Source organism: Charadrius vociferus, unplaced genomic scaffold, assembly GCF_000708025.1.
Source record: "Charadrius vociferus isolate BGI_N301 unplaced genomic scaffold, ASM70802v2 scaffold67, whole genome shotgun sequence".
NCBI lineage: Eukaryota > Metazoa > Chordata > Aves > Charadriiformes > Charadriidae > Charadrius > Charadrius vociferus.
The window spans coordinates 278,480-295,654 of NW_009649485.1; the positions used below are offsets into that span (position 1 = coordinate 278,480).

Genomic DNA, 17,175 nt, shown 5'->3' on the forward strand with positions numbered 1-17,175 from the left:
ACTGAGCTACAAACACAAACGATTTCTGCTGCCTGTCAAACTGCAAAACTGGCCTGCAGCTGTCCAAGACCATGGGTGTTTCTGCTGTTGCTTGAGCAAAACTTGGACAGGCAGTATGAACACAGGCACTGCGCTTAGGAGATGCGATTCTGAAGCCTACTGATGACAGTATTTCACTGTAGGTTATTTTAGCAGCAACATCATGGCGCCTTTTGCTTCTGTCAATGACTGTAGCTGCAGGAGGCAGAGATTTGACCTGGAATACTTAGTCCACTTATCTGACCTGTCTCAGTGCTATGTTATTTAAGCCACAGTTATTTTTCAAGAATACAGTTGAAATCTGCTGTGATCTGCAGTACCGCACTGTCCACCTAAGCTGTTAATGTTGTACAGCTGAAGACATTAACAATTATTTATTATGCTAAAGTAGGGAAAACAGAAAACAAAAATCCCGTGGTACTTAAAAGTGCATGTCTGTGACTTATCAAGTTTACTTTAGCTGACCTTGAAGATAAACATACTTCCTATTTGCCTCACATCCACCTACTGGGGCCAAAACTTGATAGCTGGTGAGTTTATTAGGACTTTTCTTTTTGTCAGCTTTCTCCTTGTGCCATCACATCAGTATTTTTAAATATATATTTCAGGCTGGAGGGGACTTTGAGCAACCTGGTCTAGTGGAGGTGTCCCTGCCTATGGCAGGGGAGTTGGAACTTGGTGATCTTTAAGGTGCCTTCCAACCCAAGCCATTCTATGATTCTGTGATTTTATGATTTCTGTGTTTTGGATTGTAACATGAATTGAACACAGAATGAACATTTATCCTTCCTCTAGCAAAGTAATTTGAATTGCAGTGTAAACTCTGTAAATGTTTTAAAAGTGCATAGCATTGAACTTTTCCTATTTGGAACAGTTTATTTTGTCACTGCTGATTTTTTAGAGAGGATACAAATGCCACGTGAATACAGCTGATGTGGGCCTTGAGGTGACTTCCTCCTCTGCTTCCCTATTGCTGTTCGGTGTGAAGGTTCATCCTGTTGCAGGAATAAAAAGACAATGGAGAAGGTTATAGTAAGTGGACTTGGGAACATAAACCAGGTGCTAATATGCAGTAGTGCCATTCTGTGTCCCTTTTAGTTCTTCCTGGAGTCTCCAATTCTTTCCATCCCAGTTGTATTTTCTGGGAAATGTGGTGCTTAAAACTCTGAGAGATAATAAAGTCACTTCATCTCCTATAAACAGAAATATTGTTCACCCAGCTACACCGTGACAAGATATTTTTAAAAGCAAATTTACCTCTGCGAATTTCTGGAAGGATAGCTGATATTTTTCTGTCAGACATTCATCTTATTATCTCCAGGCTTTGCTTTGAGAATCAGGCGAGTCAGCAGCGTGTCGTGGGCTGTAATATTTATGAGGAAAATTGCAAATACCTGAAACAAGTGACTTTCTCTGAGAAAAGCATGCTGAAGATAATGTGGTTGTTGAGGGGTGTCTTACACCAGAACAGACCAAGACGTGGCATTAGTGAGCTGACGTAAAGATAATGCTATGGAGAGGAGTGGGTGTGTGTATATATGTGGTTAACAGTCTGATGTGGGATCCAGGAATCAGATTACATCACTCACAGAAACTTCCTGTGGGCTTTAAAACAAGTTACTTACTCTGACTGTGTTTCTCATTTCTCTTTGCCTCTTTCAAATGGAAATATCCCTTCACTTCATAGGGATCCTATGAAAATAGGTACACTGCAACACTCAGTACTGTTGCAAGCAGAGCAGATCAGTGCCTTATTGGGTAAAATTTAGTGTAATCAATCTCAAACCTACCCCCCTTCTTGATCAAGTGAAAAAAAAAAAAAAGAGAATTTGAGGCAGCTCCTTCTTCAGAGGTGGTGTGTGAGCAGTGTCTCTGCTGCTTGTATAGTAAGCTCTAGCAAGCAGCATATGCCCATGAGGTTTCTGATTTTATGTAGTCCCTGGGGGGAAAAACGCTGCCTAGGGCGATGGATGGCAAGAGCTTTTCCAAGTCTGTGAAAAAACATGTAAAATCTAAAAGAAGATTGTTGCCTATCTGTAGAAAATGCCAGACATGGGACAAAGGTGAAACCTGTCAGCTCTGATATCTCCTTGAGGGTAGGACAGCCCTACCGAGGGATCTGGACAGGCTGAATGGATGGGCCAAGGCCAATGGGGTGAGGTTCAGCAAGGCCAAGTGCCGGGTCTTGCCCTTGGGTCACACCAACCCCACACAATGCTACAGGCTTGGGGCAGAGGGGCAGAAAGCTGCCCGGCAGAAAAGGACCTGGGGGTGTTGGTGGACAACTGGCTGAACATGAGCCAGCAGTGTGCCGAGGTGGGCCAGAAGGCCAATGGCATCCTGGCCTGTATCAGGAACAGTGTGGCCAGCAGGACTGGGGCAGTGATCGTCTCCCCCTGTACTGGGCACTGGTGAGGCCCCACCGCAAGTGCTGTGTTCAGTTTTGGGCCCATCACAACAAGAAACACATCGAGGTGCTGGAGCGAGTCCAGAGAAGGGCAACGAAGGTGGTGAGGGGTCTGGAGCACAAGTCTTATAAAGAGCGGCTGAGGGAACTGGGGGTGTTCAGCCTGGAGAAGAGGAGGCTGAGGGGAGACCTTATCGCTCTCTACAACTGCCTGAAAGGAGGGTATAGTGAGGGGGTGTCGGTCTCTTCTCCCAAGGAACAAGTGATAGGACCAGAGGAAACAGCCTCAAGTTGCGCCAGGGGAGGTATAGATTGGATATTAGGAAAAATTTCTTCACCGAAAGGGTTGTCAAGCATTGGAACAGGCTGCCCAGGGGGTATTTAAAAGACGAGTGGATGTGGTGCTGAGGGACATGGTTTAGTGGTTGACTGGGTAGTGTTACGTTTATGGTTGGACTCGATGATCTTAAGGCTCTTTTCCAACGCAAATGAGTCTATGATTCTATGATAGCTTGAGATGTTGTTTTGCACTCCTCTAACTGTGTGTGAATTGTCATTTTTCATTGCTGTTTAACACCCAAGGCAGGAACAAAACCAAACCCTTCTGTTTGTTTTCTGTTCATTACAGAAACAGGAGGTGTGTGGAAACCTGACATTGCAGCATCACATGCTTGAACCAGTGCAAAGGATTCCTCGTTATGAGCTTCTCCTAAAGGACTATTTAAAGAAACTTCCAGAAGAGTCTCCAGACAGGAAAGATGCTGAAAGTACACGTAAACTCTTCACTGTCTAATGAGCACAAGAAAGTCTTGGAGAGTTTTTTCTTCACATGTTCAGATACTTTCAACTGGTGCTATGGTAGAAATGGAGATTTGAATTAATCAGTTTATTCCCAAACATAGCTCAAAGGGATTTTGAATGCTTTTAGGATAAAGAAGAAAAGGGTTGGTATGTCAGTTCCAGGAATGAAGGGAGCCTTGGCAAATAAACAATGACAAAATACTGCAGTTTGTAATGGTAGAACATCTGGCATTTTTATTTAATCCATTGTATGGCCAAGGACAAATACAGGAGGACGTCCTTGCAATAGCTGGAGAAAGAAACTAAGAATGGTCTTAAATGCATATGTTTCTCTAGGACAGCAGGTTTGACTCTGTTAACACAAAGAAACAGGAGAAATGGACTTCTGTTGCTTGCTGGGAGTTTGTGATCTTGACCAAAACAGGGTTCATGTTACTGTAAGAACACAAACCCTGTTTTAGGAAAACAGTCCTAAAAACATACTTATGAAGACTTAAGTGAGACTTAAGTTAACTTTTGAGTAGGTTGATTCCTAGAAGGTGATACTTTTTTTTTTTTTTTGGTCACTATGTGCTTTGGCTTTCCTAGACTTCTAGGAGAGAAAGATTAAACATATAGGTCCACATGAACCAGCTGAACATGCAGAAGTGATTGTGTATATAACTGCTTATAAGCCCTCCTTTTAGTTTATGGAAGGAAAAAACACAGTCCTTGCTTTTGCAACAGCAGTTTTGCAGGAAAAACACGAATCAGGGAGGTGAGAAGTAACCCCACAGTGCTATTAACATATAATCCGGAGAATGCATACCTTTGCTACCTTTTATTTGCAGAATCGCTGGAGCTCATATCTACGGCAGCAAACCATTCGAATGCAGCCATCCGAAAGATGGTAAGTAGAAATTGCGTAACAGAATTGTGATCTGACTGAAGTGCTTGGTTGAACCAATTGCAGTAGGCTCAGTAAAGGACCCTGGGGAGAATTTTTAAATACAGTGAGTCGGGCTTTAAACATCAGTTGGATATCTGCGTTCTCGTTATCATAAATGATCCTATTGCAGTTACCATGGGTTGATGGACCTAAGTTTCACTTTCCTTGTCCTGAGGACCCAATGGGTTGAAAATGAGGTCTTCATAAAACTTGGTATTTGCTTTTCATCAAAAAAAGTTGAACATATTCCAATTAGGTGCGTTCATAAGGTGTCCTTGCAGATTTTCACACTATTTTTTTTAGTTCTACAGGACTACACCAGACTGGAGGTTGTTTTGGTTTGATTTTGGCTCATTTTAAATGCACAGAGTGTGTGTTTACCATGTGTCAGTAGCTTTGGGAAGCTATACTTCTAAAGCTGGGCAGTCTGAGACTTTGGAGACTTTGAATGTTAGCACATGTTTTACATACGGAACAGCTAGTACATTACTGTTAGAGTAAATGGACTTTATAGTTACAGATGTTATCCCTTTTGTGCACCCAAGTGCTTCAGGAGCTTGTAGATCTAATAGATCTGAAATGCTACAAATCAGGCTTAACACTCAGTGCTCATTTGTGGGTACAAGGTTTACGTCCCCTTCTGTATCAGACACTTGCTTCCTTCTCCCTGCCAGTGGGGACACCATGAGACCACGTTTCCTGTGGCTGCTACAGGGAAGTGACCAGCTGATGTCTGGGTATTTTCAGTATGTCTCAGTGAAACCCAGTTGTGAAACCATCTATTTCTATTTGAGTCTAGCGTGTCTAGGATATATTTTGGTGGAAATTTGTTCTGGTCTGGGGCCTTCAACAACTCCTCCACAAGTAGTAACTATTTTACTGGGGACTGTGTACAGTATCTCCACAGATGGCAGGAATAGGAAGCCACCAGCCAGGTGCTTTTTCTGTTAGTACACAAAAAACTGTTAGAAAAAGCTGCTATAATAATTTTGCACCCCCTGTTTATTGCTGATATTCTCTAATCCTCTAATCAGGCCGCCTTATTGAATTGAATTCTTCCATAATTAATATTCGAGTACGAATTTCAGGTTTGACCTTGTGGTTTCCCAACTCGCGCATCCCAGCAGAAGGTGGTGCAGGTGTGCGGGGCTGATGGGGAGCAGTGCAGTGTGAGAGCTGCACTGTCCTGGGCACGTATCATTTCAGAGCCCCACGGGATGGCGCAAACAGCAGCACAAGGTCAGAGCCCGACCAAAAGAAAAGCAAGAGCTGTAGCAAAATCTCCTGAAGTTAGTGGAGGTTTGAATTGATTGTTAGCCGGTTAGTCCTCTTGTGGTGTAGTAGAAGAAATAAATCATGCTTCCAAAGCTGACTTTTCATAGAAATGCAGATGTCGCTCAGTTTTTGGATATCTTAGTGTTCCAGTTTCTCCTTTTAAAAAAAAAACAACAAACTTGGTAAGTTCATTGGGTTTTGTTTGGTTTGGGTTGGTTTGTTGTTTTTTTTTTTCCTAATTAGTGGGATCTATTGTTCATCTTCCCATTTGGTGGAAAAGCTCTACTGCCTTAGGCAATTTGCTTATTTGTTTTCAGTCCACACTCCTCCTTGCCTTCCATTTAGTTTTGCAGTGTGTTTATTTTAATGGTTTGGTTTTGTTTGGGGTTTTTTGATAGGCTTTTTCGGTTATTCGTTTCTTTAATCATTGGGCAGAAGAACTGATTAGGACAGGAACTGGTATGATGTATATTTGTGGCAAAGTTCAAGTCAAATGGGGGTAAACAAAGTAGGTAAAGACCTGAAATTCCAGCTTAACCTATAGATGGGTTGAGGTATGATTTAGAGGTGTGTTTGGGCATATTTTGGGGTGTAATTGCATAGATCTCTGTCCTCACTTTCTGACCATTTGTGGACAGTGCCATTTGGAGCACATCAGTCCAGCTTGTGGTTGAAAGCCAAACCTTTCCAAGTGCTATAACTCAGTAGCCAAGATTTTCTTACTTTGACTTGTTAAAGCTGCTGCATTGCTTAATATAGCAGCTGCAAATGGGTGAGCTAGTTACCTTTATCCATTTGAATACCGTGTAGAAGGACATTAATATTTGGATGACTTAATATAAAGTAATATGAAGTAAAAACAGTGCTTTGCTGAAGAGAAGAAAGTAATCCCTTCATAAAGAATTTTGACCAAGCATAAGGATGCCTGAATGACATTAAAACTATATTTTAAGCATTTTGTCCTGGCCTATTTTATAGGTACATTTTGCCATGAAGGCCCCTGCGTAGGACTGCAGCGTTCCCCATACAGCTGAGGTTCTAGACTTAGCTTAGAAATGCAGGATATGACCATGCTTCCTGATGGCCACCTACCTGCCATTGTCTCAGCAATGATACAAAAGGCAGAACTTCTCAGAAGCTGAGAAATGATCATACTGTAGCAGAAATCTTAGTCTGAGATGTGGGGTGGGAGCTGAGTTAATAAATTCAGACTTGGAAGCAGTTTGGTAACATACTAGTTTCCAACTTGGCCATTGATTTTACTGGACCTGATGCCATTGCTTCCAAAGATACATATTTATGTTGAATAGGAATATCTAAAAATATCAAATAGATTGATCTCAAAATGTCATTAAAATGGTACAATCCAAGTATGACTCATGAGTGACTAGTACAGAGTGGGGAAGAGTATTGAGGACTATGGAACAGGTAGTCATTAATTTTTGAAAATGCAAAGCTATAGCAGAAGTGGAGGACTGTTTTCTTTCCTACTTTTTTACACATAGCACAAAACTAATGCTGTTGGTAATAGACCCGGTGGAATATATATATTTTTTTTTAATTTAAATTGCTGGGGATTTTGTATTTGCAGGAAAAGATGCACAAGCTTTTGGAAGTCTATGAGCGACTGGGTGGTGAGGAGGATATCGTTAACCCAGCCAATGAGCTCATTAAAGAGGGACACATTCAGAAACTTTCAGCAAAGAATGGCACAGCACAGGATAGGTATTTATTCCTGGTGAGTATTTTTGTTGCTCTCTTTATTTTCAGAGCTGTGCCATGAAACAGTGCGTTTCCATCTTCCTAATCTCAAATACAAAAGGCTTTCACCAACTGAGCCTGGCTACTCCTTCCTCTAAGCAGCAGTTTTCTCTTGATGCTTTTTCCTTGGGGATTGTCCTCCTTCTTCCACACTTGTGCTTTGCTGATGGCTTGTCAGACCCAAACGGGTCTTTTCCATTTCCCTCCTCAGAGGCTGCAGTTTTGTGAAGCGCCTGAGGAGGTACCACCTTGCTGTGTAAAGAGGGGCCACTCTCACTGATGCTAAGAGAATAGCGCTCGTTTGCTTTCAAGGTGGTCGAATTGGTACGGGAGAGAGGGGGAAATGGGAGGAGTGACTGGCTGATGTGTTTCTGTCCATCCACTTCTTTCAAGTAATGATATGTGAGCCTAGCTTGCTCCTTAAATCTCTTCTTGGGAACTGCATCTTAGAGTAAAACACACCAGAGTCCTGAACTGTCGAAATGCAGGCTCTGTGCAGCATGTAATCCCTCAATTTAAAATCTGCCCTTGTTGCAGTTTAACAGCATGGTGCTATACTGTGTGCCAAAACTGAGGCTGATAGGACAGAAGTTCAGCGTTCGAGAGAAGATGGACATTGCAGGACTGCAGGTTTGCATCTCTTTTTCCCTGTTTTAACGCTTCCCCACTCGATAGCATCAGGTCCCCTCTGAATCAAAAAATATAACAATGTAGAAATATAATAAAATTCTAAATTTCAGCTTTGGATTTTCTTTTTTGGAATTATAATAAGGTAATCATCCAAAGATGGATAAGAAAATGGTGATTCGACATGCTTTGATTGCAAGGCTTCCCTTGTCACAGGAGCCACCTTCTCCCCTTCTGCTGTAGGGGACCAGTTGGTGATACAGATGCAGAATTTTGTAGCAAGACAAGTCATTATGGAAATAATCCTTTGTTTTTTCTACCTCTGTACTGTATTCTAAGTGATCCTTTCGACTAAGTATTTCAAAGAATGAATATATTTGTAAGTCATTAAAAATGATTGAAAGACAGTGGAGACTAGTAAGAAGCTGACATTCTTTTTACAGGTCCAAGAAATTGCCAAGCAAAATGTGGCTCATACATTTTCAATAACAGGAAAAAAGAGATCGCTGGAATTACAAGCCAGGTATGGTGCTTGTTCTCTGTCGAGGTTTGTGAATATTTCTGTAGAAGTTTGTGATCTAGGGGATATGGCTGTGCTAGCATGGCATAGCTTTAAACCAGGAGATGAGCATCGGAGATGCGTAACTTAGATATGCAAGAGAATATGTTGGTCCTAAGACAGAGTGTGTTAAAGTGCAACATTGATTGGCTTTATTGAATGCTTAAGGTGTTCATAGCAGTGCTTGTAGGTTCCACTGTATTAATAATTCAAACATTCTTGGCATTTGTTTGATAGTAATTGAGATCAGTAATTATTAATACTGTTTATAAAATAGTGGATAACAAAGCTAAAATCTTGATGGATATAAAGCTATGAAGATGTGAATTGAATTTACTGAAAATATTGGAAGTAGAATTATAATGTTTTCTATATTTTTCTTTTGTTTTAACAGGACAGAAGAGGAGAAGAGGGAATGGATTCAGGTTAATACAAAACCATTACGATATGGGTGGGAATCACCGTGCAGTCAGCACCTTCTGTTTTCAAAATTGTTTCAGGTTCTAAATGAATGTGGCTGGCTGGGGAAGCTGGGTAGTGCACTCTGGCGAAGCTGCTGATGGAGAAATGTGGAGGTGCAGTCGGGGTCCCACTGCTGACCCTCTGTCTCCAGGCCCTGCATGGGGGCTTCGAATGGGTTCCCCTTTCCTGCAGTCCTCGAGCCCAGCGAGACCAGAGACTGAGGAGTCGGAGATTAGTCTTGTGTATTCATAGAATCATCGAATGGTTTAAGGTTGGAAGAGACCTTAAAAATCATCCAGTTCCAACCCCCCCTGCCATGGGCAGGGACACCTCCCACTAGACCAGGTTGCTCCAAGCCCCGTCCAACCTGGCCTTGAACACCTCCAGGGATGGGGCAGCCACAGCTTCTCTGGGCAACCTGGGCCAGGGTTTCAATAGCCTCAGAGTGAAAAATTTCTTCCCAATGTCTATTCTAAGTCTTCCCTCTCCCAGTTAAAAGCCATTCCCCCTCATCCTATCACTACATGCTCTTCTAATAAGTCCCTCTCCAGCGTTTTTGTAGGCCCCCTTCAGGTAATGGAAGGCCACTATAAGGTCTGCCCTTATAGTTACCCCTTGTTACCCCTCATCCTATCACTATATGCCCTTTTAAAAAGTCCCTCCCCAGCTCTCCTGGAGCCCCTTTAGGGACTGGAAGGGGCTCTAAGGTCTCCCCGGAGCCTTCTCTTCTCCAGGCTGAACACCCCCAACTCTCCCAGCAGAGGGGCTCCAGCCCTCTGATCATCTTTGTGGCCTCCTCTCGACCCGCTCCAACAGGTCCATGTCTGGAGCCATGTTGAGGGCTCCAGAGCTGGACGCAGTGCTCCAGGTGTGGTGTCATGAGAGCAGAGCAGAGGGGCAGAATCCCCTCCCTCACCCTGCTGGCCACACTGCTGGGGATGCAGCCCAGGATGCGGGTGGCTTTCTCGGCTGTGATCGTGCATTGCCAACTCACGTTGAGCTTCTCATCAACCAACACGCCAAAGTACTTCTCCTCAGGGCTGCTCTCAATCCATTCTCTGCCCAGCCTGGATTTGTGCATGGGATTGCCCTGACCCACATGCAGGACCTTGCACTTGGCCTTCATGAACTTCATGAGGTGTGCATGGGTCCACCTCTCCAGCCTGTCCAGGTCTCTCTGGATGGCATCCCTTCCCTTCAGTGTGTCAACTGCTTCACACAACTTGGTGTCATCAGCAAAATTGCTGCGGGTGCACTCCATCCCAATGTCCATGTCACCATCAAAGATGTTAAACAGCACCAGTTTATTCTTGCACTCTGACTTGTAGAGACGCTGTCTGACAGCAGTCTTCATTTTTAACTGAAACACTAGTGAGTTAACAACACCACCCATTAAAGTTTTTAAGTTTCCATTTTTTTTTATGCAAGTTTAAGGGTTTTTCACTAAAATGATAATGCTAATCATTTTCCTATGAGAGAATTTTTCCAAGGCTCCTTTTGTGATGCTTTCCATTTTTGCTGGAATTTTTGTCTCAGGTCATTCAAGCAACAATTGAGAAGCACAAACAGAACAGTGAGACGTTTAGAGCTTTCAACAGCTCTTTTTCTCAAGAGGAGGAGCATATTCCTGATTCCTCAGTAAGTATGAGTGCTTATTTCTCCTTCTTCTCTAACAGTTTTACCAACAATTAAACTAGACTTACACAGCTAACTTTAAAATAGTGTTGTCTTGTTCTTGATTTTTATATTACCTGACAGTACAGTCGGCTCCATTTCTCTGGCTCTCAAATGCGTATCAGTCATAGTTACTCAACCATGCAGGTATGGAATAAATTACCCAGGGTAATTCAGTGCGAGAGGCCTATCAGTCATGTTTTCCAGACTAGTGGCTCATTTAGCGTAACAGGTGCAATTCTTCAAAGTTATGAGTGGTTGGCTGTCTGGAATGATGTTTGTGCACCTGGGAGATTTTGTTCATTACCTTTCCCCATCTCCTGAGAGATGTGTTTTGGGATTATTTCTTTTTTCTTATTTCACTAGTATTTAAAAAGTTCTAGAGAGTTAAAAGGAAATGGATGCATTTTAAAAGGATCTAGAGATATTGAATGTATTTCAGAAAGAGTACTCTTCAACTAAATATGAAAAATAGCCTTGTTTCTTGTTTCTGTACAACTGTAATGTATTACTCTATGCTGTGTTTGCTAGGAATTTTGGTTTGGAAGCATTTATGTGAGGATGATAACAGTGTCCCTTCATTTGATTTGAAAATGATGGTGATAACCTTAGCCACAGTTGTTTGCTACAAGCTAAAGAGGAGAGGGCCTGGGAGAGGGAAATTGTTAGGAATTTCGTGCAGAGCTGCCTGTGTGTTGATGATGTCAGTGGCCAAACCTAGTAGATCCTGGGAGCACAGGGAGAGAAGGTCCGTCTGCAGAGATTAAACTTGGGGATCTTTTTATCTTCCCCCTCCCTTGCCCTTCTAAACTTTTTATTTTTGGTACCTAACCATTTTGGAACCTCTCCTTTCCCAAAGCTGATTTGGTGAGTCAATAATGCTGGATTTTTATCTGACTGATTTCCCAGGGGCCTCAGGAGAGATGTTAGATACTGCTTTTATCCCATCATTAATCACAGACCGACAGTGGAGATCTTCACAAACCTCCATGAAGTCTAGGATCCTGTTGCTGATAGCAGCCAGCAATGCACTGTTTTCAGAATATGCCATAACTTCCTGAGCATGAACTATTCATCAGCTAAAAATACTCAGAAAAAAATGGAAAACAATCAGTTCGTGCCTATATTTTTAATTGAACTCATAGCTGCCTTCAAAACCAGGATACTCTGATGGAAAAAAAATCTTTTGCTTATAAGGAAACTAATAAGCGCATTTCTTTCTGTCTAATTAAGACACAGTGTCTGTTCAACTTCATTATTATTATCTCACTTTGTGAATTCCATTTTATTTTGCTTTTGTGTAGCCACATGGTTATAGTCTACTGGTTCATAAAAGTCAAGCAGAGCAGAAGTCTGGTTTATCTCCTAGGAGTGCTTTTTTAGGAGATTAGCTTATCTAGATAATCAGCTTTGAAAACTGATGTCATGGCTACATGTGGCAGAAATTGCTGTCAGTTATAAAGAGCTGAAGGTAGTTCTGTAAGGAAAACTAGCCAAATACTGAGAAGGTTCTTAGTAGTAATACGCTGCTGTAGGCAGCGTCTACCATACATATCTTGTCATCATTATGCAATATTAGGCAGCGTGCTCTAGAGGAAAAAATGGCTATAATCTTCCTTTTTTTGCTCTCATGAATGAAGAAATAGATATGCGCTCATGGATTCCAGGCTGGATCTGTAACAGCCACTAGAAATTGGACTCTGGTTCTAATAAGCCTGTAGAAAAAGAGTCAACTTGCTTTTCTCCCATCCTTGGCCATACTTTTGATATATCACAGTGCTTATGATTGATTTCAGTTGCGTGACTGCTGCGTGCCTTTGAACGCCATTCTTACCATGCTTCTGTTTTCTCTGCTGACTTACGTGAGCTCCTACAGACATTAAGGGTTGATCTTCAGCCTGTAATTTGCCTATGGAGGACTTGTGGTTTCTTGGAGGTGCAGAGATCTGACATTTGAGCTGATTCTTAAGATTATGCCTGTGCAATAATCTACAGCATGAGTAAACTCACCTGTCAGGAGGTGAATATCCAGAGTCATTGCCAGTCAGTCCCCCGCAGGGTTATCCCTGCAGGAAAAACACCTTTAAAGAAGTCTTTTTAGAAAGCTTCAGGGTCTCTTTGTGGCTCTGTTCCTTCAGAAAGAGGACACTCATTTCCTTGTTTTCCATTTTTATCTGCAGCATTTCAAGGCAATGTGTAGGGCTTTTTTTTTTTTTTTTTTTTTTAAGCCATCTAAAAATGTTCCTGTGGAAAAGGACCTCTTTTATACGGCTTGATCTCAGAAGAGTTGGAGGCTCGTGGTGTTGGGGAACGACCCAGTTTGTGCATTATTAGAAGGTTGGCAAGGAAAAGGGCCGCAGAGAGCTTAGGTCTGCACAAGTGGCATCCCTAAGATTTGAGAGTTGGGAGTGCTTCTGTTAGTTAAATCATGATTTTTAGATCCTGTTAAATCATCGTTATTTCCCATCCCCGTTTCTGTTCCTCCCCCTAGCACTGGGGTAGTTCTGACAAGCATGTGAATAACTGTCTTCCTCCATACCAAATCTTACAGGCTTTGTAATGGTAACATAAAGGGGAGAAATCTTTTCCAGGTGAAGAGTAGAGGGTATTTGATTTTTAGCACGTTATTCCAAATAAATACTAAAAGGGCACGGGGATCTGAACAGGCAACTAGAGAAGTTTACTCTTTGCCCTAAATTTGCTGGGGGCTTTCTTGTTCTCTCCTTCAGACCCCATTTTCCCTCCGTGTTTTCCATTTCCTTTCCCAAGTCTTGTGTCTCAGCACACAGATGTCCTTTTGCTAGGCAGAGGGGATCTAAATACCTGGGTTGATTAGGATTCCAGCAGAAAGAAACCCGTTTCCACAGGACTGGGGAACAGATGATGTGAAGACCCTGGTGTTGCTGGGTTTTTGAGGAGGCAGAAATAGTTGGCTGGAGTTGAGTACATGATGCTTCCCTTTAATTAAGGGGTATTCCCTGGGGGTAGCAGAGCCTTAGTCCCAGGGGGTGCATTGTCTCCTTTGCTTGTTCTCAAGAGTTGATGGTATTAGTATATAAATAGATAGAATTAGGTATCAGAATGAATAGATCTGCAATTTGGCAGATTACTCAAAGCCACAGTTGAGGTTGTTTCCAATAACAGTGCTTTCAAATGGAATGAAGCTAGAATGCAAAAATGCTCTGCAGATTTTGATAATCTCAAAATATGAGATGTTGTGTAATTGGCAAAGGAAGAACGATCTGTGGGAATAACAGGAGAATTTATCATAAAGAGTCTAGTATTTTGAGAACCCCCTGTAAACTAGCAAACTCCCTGTGAGTTAATGACAGATGAAATGGTATGATAGGATAGGATGCAGCCTATGGTTTTGGTGTACATAAGCTTGTTATTTGCCCTCCATGTATTGCATACATAGTATAATATAGTTAGACACCAGTTTGCATTTATTAAAATATTAAGAGATACTGCAATTAAGAAAAACTTAACTGAGTACTATTTGATTGGAGTAAATATTCTTCCTCAGAGTCCACTGGCTACACAAAACACTTGCTCATTTGTTTTGTAGGGCTCAAACGGAGTGGAGCAATTCCAAACCTGCGGGTTTGCTCGCTGCGGTGCTGTGGGGGCCCGGCGGGCGCTGCAGCAAGGAGTAGGCTCGGCAACACAGCGCTGACTGTAAAGTCACCCGCTTCGTAGTCAGCTCAGTGTTTGAGAGTGGCTGAGTACGTGTGTAATTAAAGCGTATACACAAGCAAACAGTTGAGGGGCTAAAAGCAAATGATGCTGTGTTCTCTTTGTCAGTATTTTAATATATTTTAAGAAGAATGCCCATGTTGAAATTGTTCTGTGGTCCATGCTGAAGTTATTCTGTGTCATTCTGTTTCCCTCAGATAGCCAGCACCAGCTCGGTGGAATCCATGCCAGGAGCAGACGGTTGTGGTGCGTCTGCAGGGGTAAGTTATTTGAAGCTAATACTTTTGGTAGAGCAAGGCGGGTTGTGTTTCTTTTGTACCGGGAAAAAAAATCAGAGATACTTCAGTATATCGGTGTATAGTCTGCTGTCTGTCGCTGCAGCTGTGCTGTCTGAATGTCTTGGCTAAGTTGCACCCACAGCTACTTGCAGAGTTTGCACCATCAGTGAATTTAAATCCCTCTGTTCCAGCTACATGCTGCACCTGTGGGGGAACCGAGTTACAGGGAACCTAGCCGGAGGGAAGTCACTTGTTACATTTGTAGTGATGGGGGGGGGTTATTGTGGTGTTTTCTCTTTGTTTTAAAATTCTGATGGGGAGCTACACTGTGGGGAGGAGGACAAACAGGGACAAGGAAACCTGGCCGGTTAGTGCTGTTCTATTGTGTAACTCTGGATTTCATCTCCGGAACCAAATTTCGATTAACACTTCTTTCATAGTGTACTTTTCATGTTTCTGCCAATGCAGAGGAGGAGATGGTGGTACTTTCATACGTTTCTGGCCTGTAAGTGATTGACTGCTGCAAAAGCAAAATACACTTTTAAAGATATTTTTCATTTTGCTTTGTACAATGTCTGTGACTGCTGCTGAGTCAAACCAGAGGTTTTGAGTCCTTAATAAGGTCTATTTTTTAGCATTCTTATCTCTCCCTTTCAAAATGTCTTCTGAGAATAACAGATTTTCAGGAAATGCCTTCGGGTCAGCTGAGTTTACTAAAAAAAACATCAACAAGAAAAAATAACAACTGAAAAAAACCCCTATCTGCTGAGACATACTATAGGATGTTATGTATTAGCCTGACCTTTTTAATAACAAAGGAGCCACTTAGTCTTCCAGTCCTCTGGCTGAGCTTGTTAACATAGTAGTAGAGTTTACAAAGCATCAATGAAAAGCTGTTAAACAAGACAGCCACCTGACCTATGCAAACAAGAGCTTATTAAAAATAAGTGTTTGTAATTAATGTACTCCTTGCTCCTTGTTGTTTGTTCGCACCTCATATTTTCCCTACGCAATTTTTTACTTATTTGGAGTCAGTTTCGTCATCAGTGCCCCTGTTCTTGAGTTACAGGTGCTATAGTGAGCTGGCTACTTAATGAAAAAGATGCTTTATAGGGTATTTAAAAACAAACACATAAAAATTTCTGTTGGTCTTAAGTTTCTTAGGTAAATTTTAGTTGTAATTAAATAAAAATGTGGATCTTTTTAGTTGATTATAAACAGTTGTGACGTGCATAGTATATCTTGACACATTAAGTAATTCTCCTTAAGTTGTGTATTTAGAGAAAAAAATTAATTCCTGAGATAGAAATAAAAATGGAGTTGATCAAAAACATGAAGCTAAAAATATCCAAAATTGTGTATTACTGATTCTGGGATCTCATTCTGCTGTACTGTAGCAAATGTATAACATCAGCATGAGCAATAAGTTCACACGTTAGTTGCAGCTTTAGAAAATACTAACTTTTAATAATGATATTCCTTCAGAAATGTCTCAGTGAGTGCCTGAGTACATTCTGTGCTTGACAGCTTCCACCTGCAAACCACTTGGTGGTAGTGGTGGTCAACAAACTGCTGTCTCCTTCCTCTGGTTCTGCTGAGCCTGCTGAAGAGGCTGCTGGGGTTTTCTTCAGCGCCGCACATTAGCATCACCAGAGCAAAAATCTGGTGCAGGAAGTATCATCTCCTTGCTCTGCAGCATTGTGGTAACTGTTGGCTGCACTGCACTGCTTAGCACAGCTTATGCTAAACCTTCTGCGTGCACAAGGAGCGTACAAGCCAGTGGAAGATGGTCCTGCATGTAATCTTGCATATAATGACGGTGGCCTTTAGAGAAACAAACTAAACAATTTTGCTGGATTGCGAAGTACAAAATATACTATATAATTTAAATTGATCTCTCACATATATTCAGTATTTGCAGAAGCACCTACTGATGTTCTGCCCCATTACAGGTGTCTCCAAATACGTAATTTGTAAATGGAAAATACATGGCTGTATAAGCATAATGAGAAGAAAAAGATTTGGCACACCTTTGTTGCTTGTGTATCTGCCTATATGAGAGTCCCATCAGACTGTTGCTCAAGGCTTAATATCTACCTCCTGGCCCAGACAGAATGAAATCATAGGCTCATAAAATGGTTTAGGTTGGAAGGAACCTTAAAGATCATCCAGTTCCAACCCCCCTGCCATGGGCAGGGACACCTCACACTACACCAGGTTGCTCAAAGCCCCATCCAACCTGGCCTTGAACACCTCCAGGGATGGGGCAGCCACAGCTTCCCTGGGCATCCTGTGCCAGTGTTTCAACAGCCTCAGAGTGAAAAATTTCTTCCTAATGTCTATTGTAAATCTCACCTCTCCCAGTTTGAAGCTATCACTACGTGCTCTTCTAATAAGTCCCTCTCCAGCTTTCTTGTAGGCCCCCTTCAGATACTGGAAAGCTGCTATAAGTTCTTCCCAGAGCCTTCTCTTCTCCAGGCAGAATAACCCCAACTCTCTCAGCCTGTCCTCACAGCAGAGGGGCTTTAACCCTCTGATCATCTTCGTGGCCTCCTCTGGACTCGCTCCCATAGGTCCATGACCTTCTTATGTTGAGGGCTCCAGAACTGGACGCAGTATTCCAGGTGGGGTCTCCCCAGAGCGGGGCAGAGGGGCAGAATGCCCTCCC

General features: G+C 42.2%; 1 protein-coding gene across 1 annotated transcript in view; it reads left to right on the plus strand.

The window, feature by feature from the left end:
• FGD3 (FYVE, RhoGEF and PH domain containing 3) overlaps nt 1–17,175 on the plus strand; it is a 54,872-nt gene that overhangs the window by 20,704 nt on the left and 16,993 nt on the right. The window contains exons 7-14 of the mRNA XM_009889909.1: nt 3,075–3,213; nt 4,078–4,136; nt 7,042–7,188; nt 7,749–7,841; nt 8,282–8,361; nt 8,792–8,822; nt 10,396–10,497; nt 14,427–14,489. Coding sequence (XP_009888211.1) covers nt 3,075–3,213; nt 4,078–4,136; nt 7,042–7,188; nt 7,749–7,841; nt 8,282–8,361; nt 8,792–8,822; nt 10,396–10,497; nt 14,427–14,489 — 714 coding nt within the window. The remainder of the gene's footprint in view (nt 1–3,074; nt 3,214–4,077; nt 4,137–7,041; nt 7,189–7,748; nt 7,842–8,281; nt 8,362–8,791; nt 8,823–10,395; nt 10,498–14,426; nt 14,490–17,175) is intronic.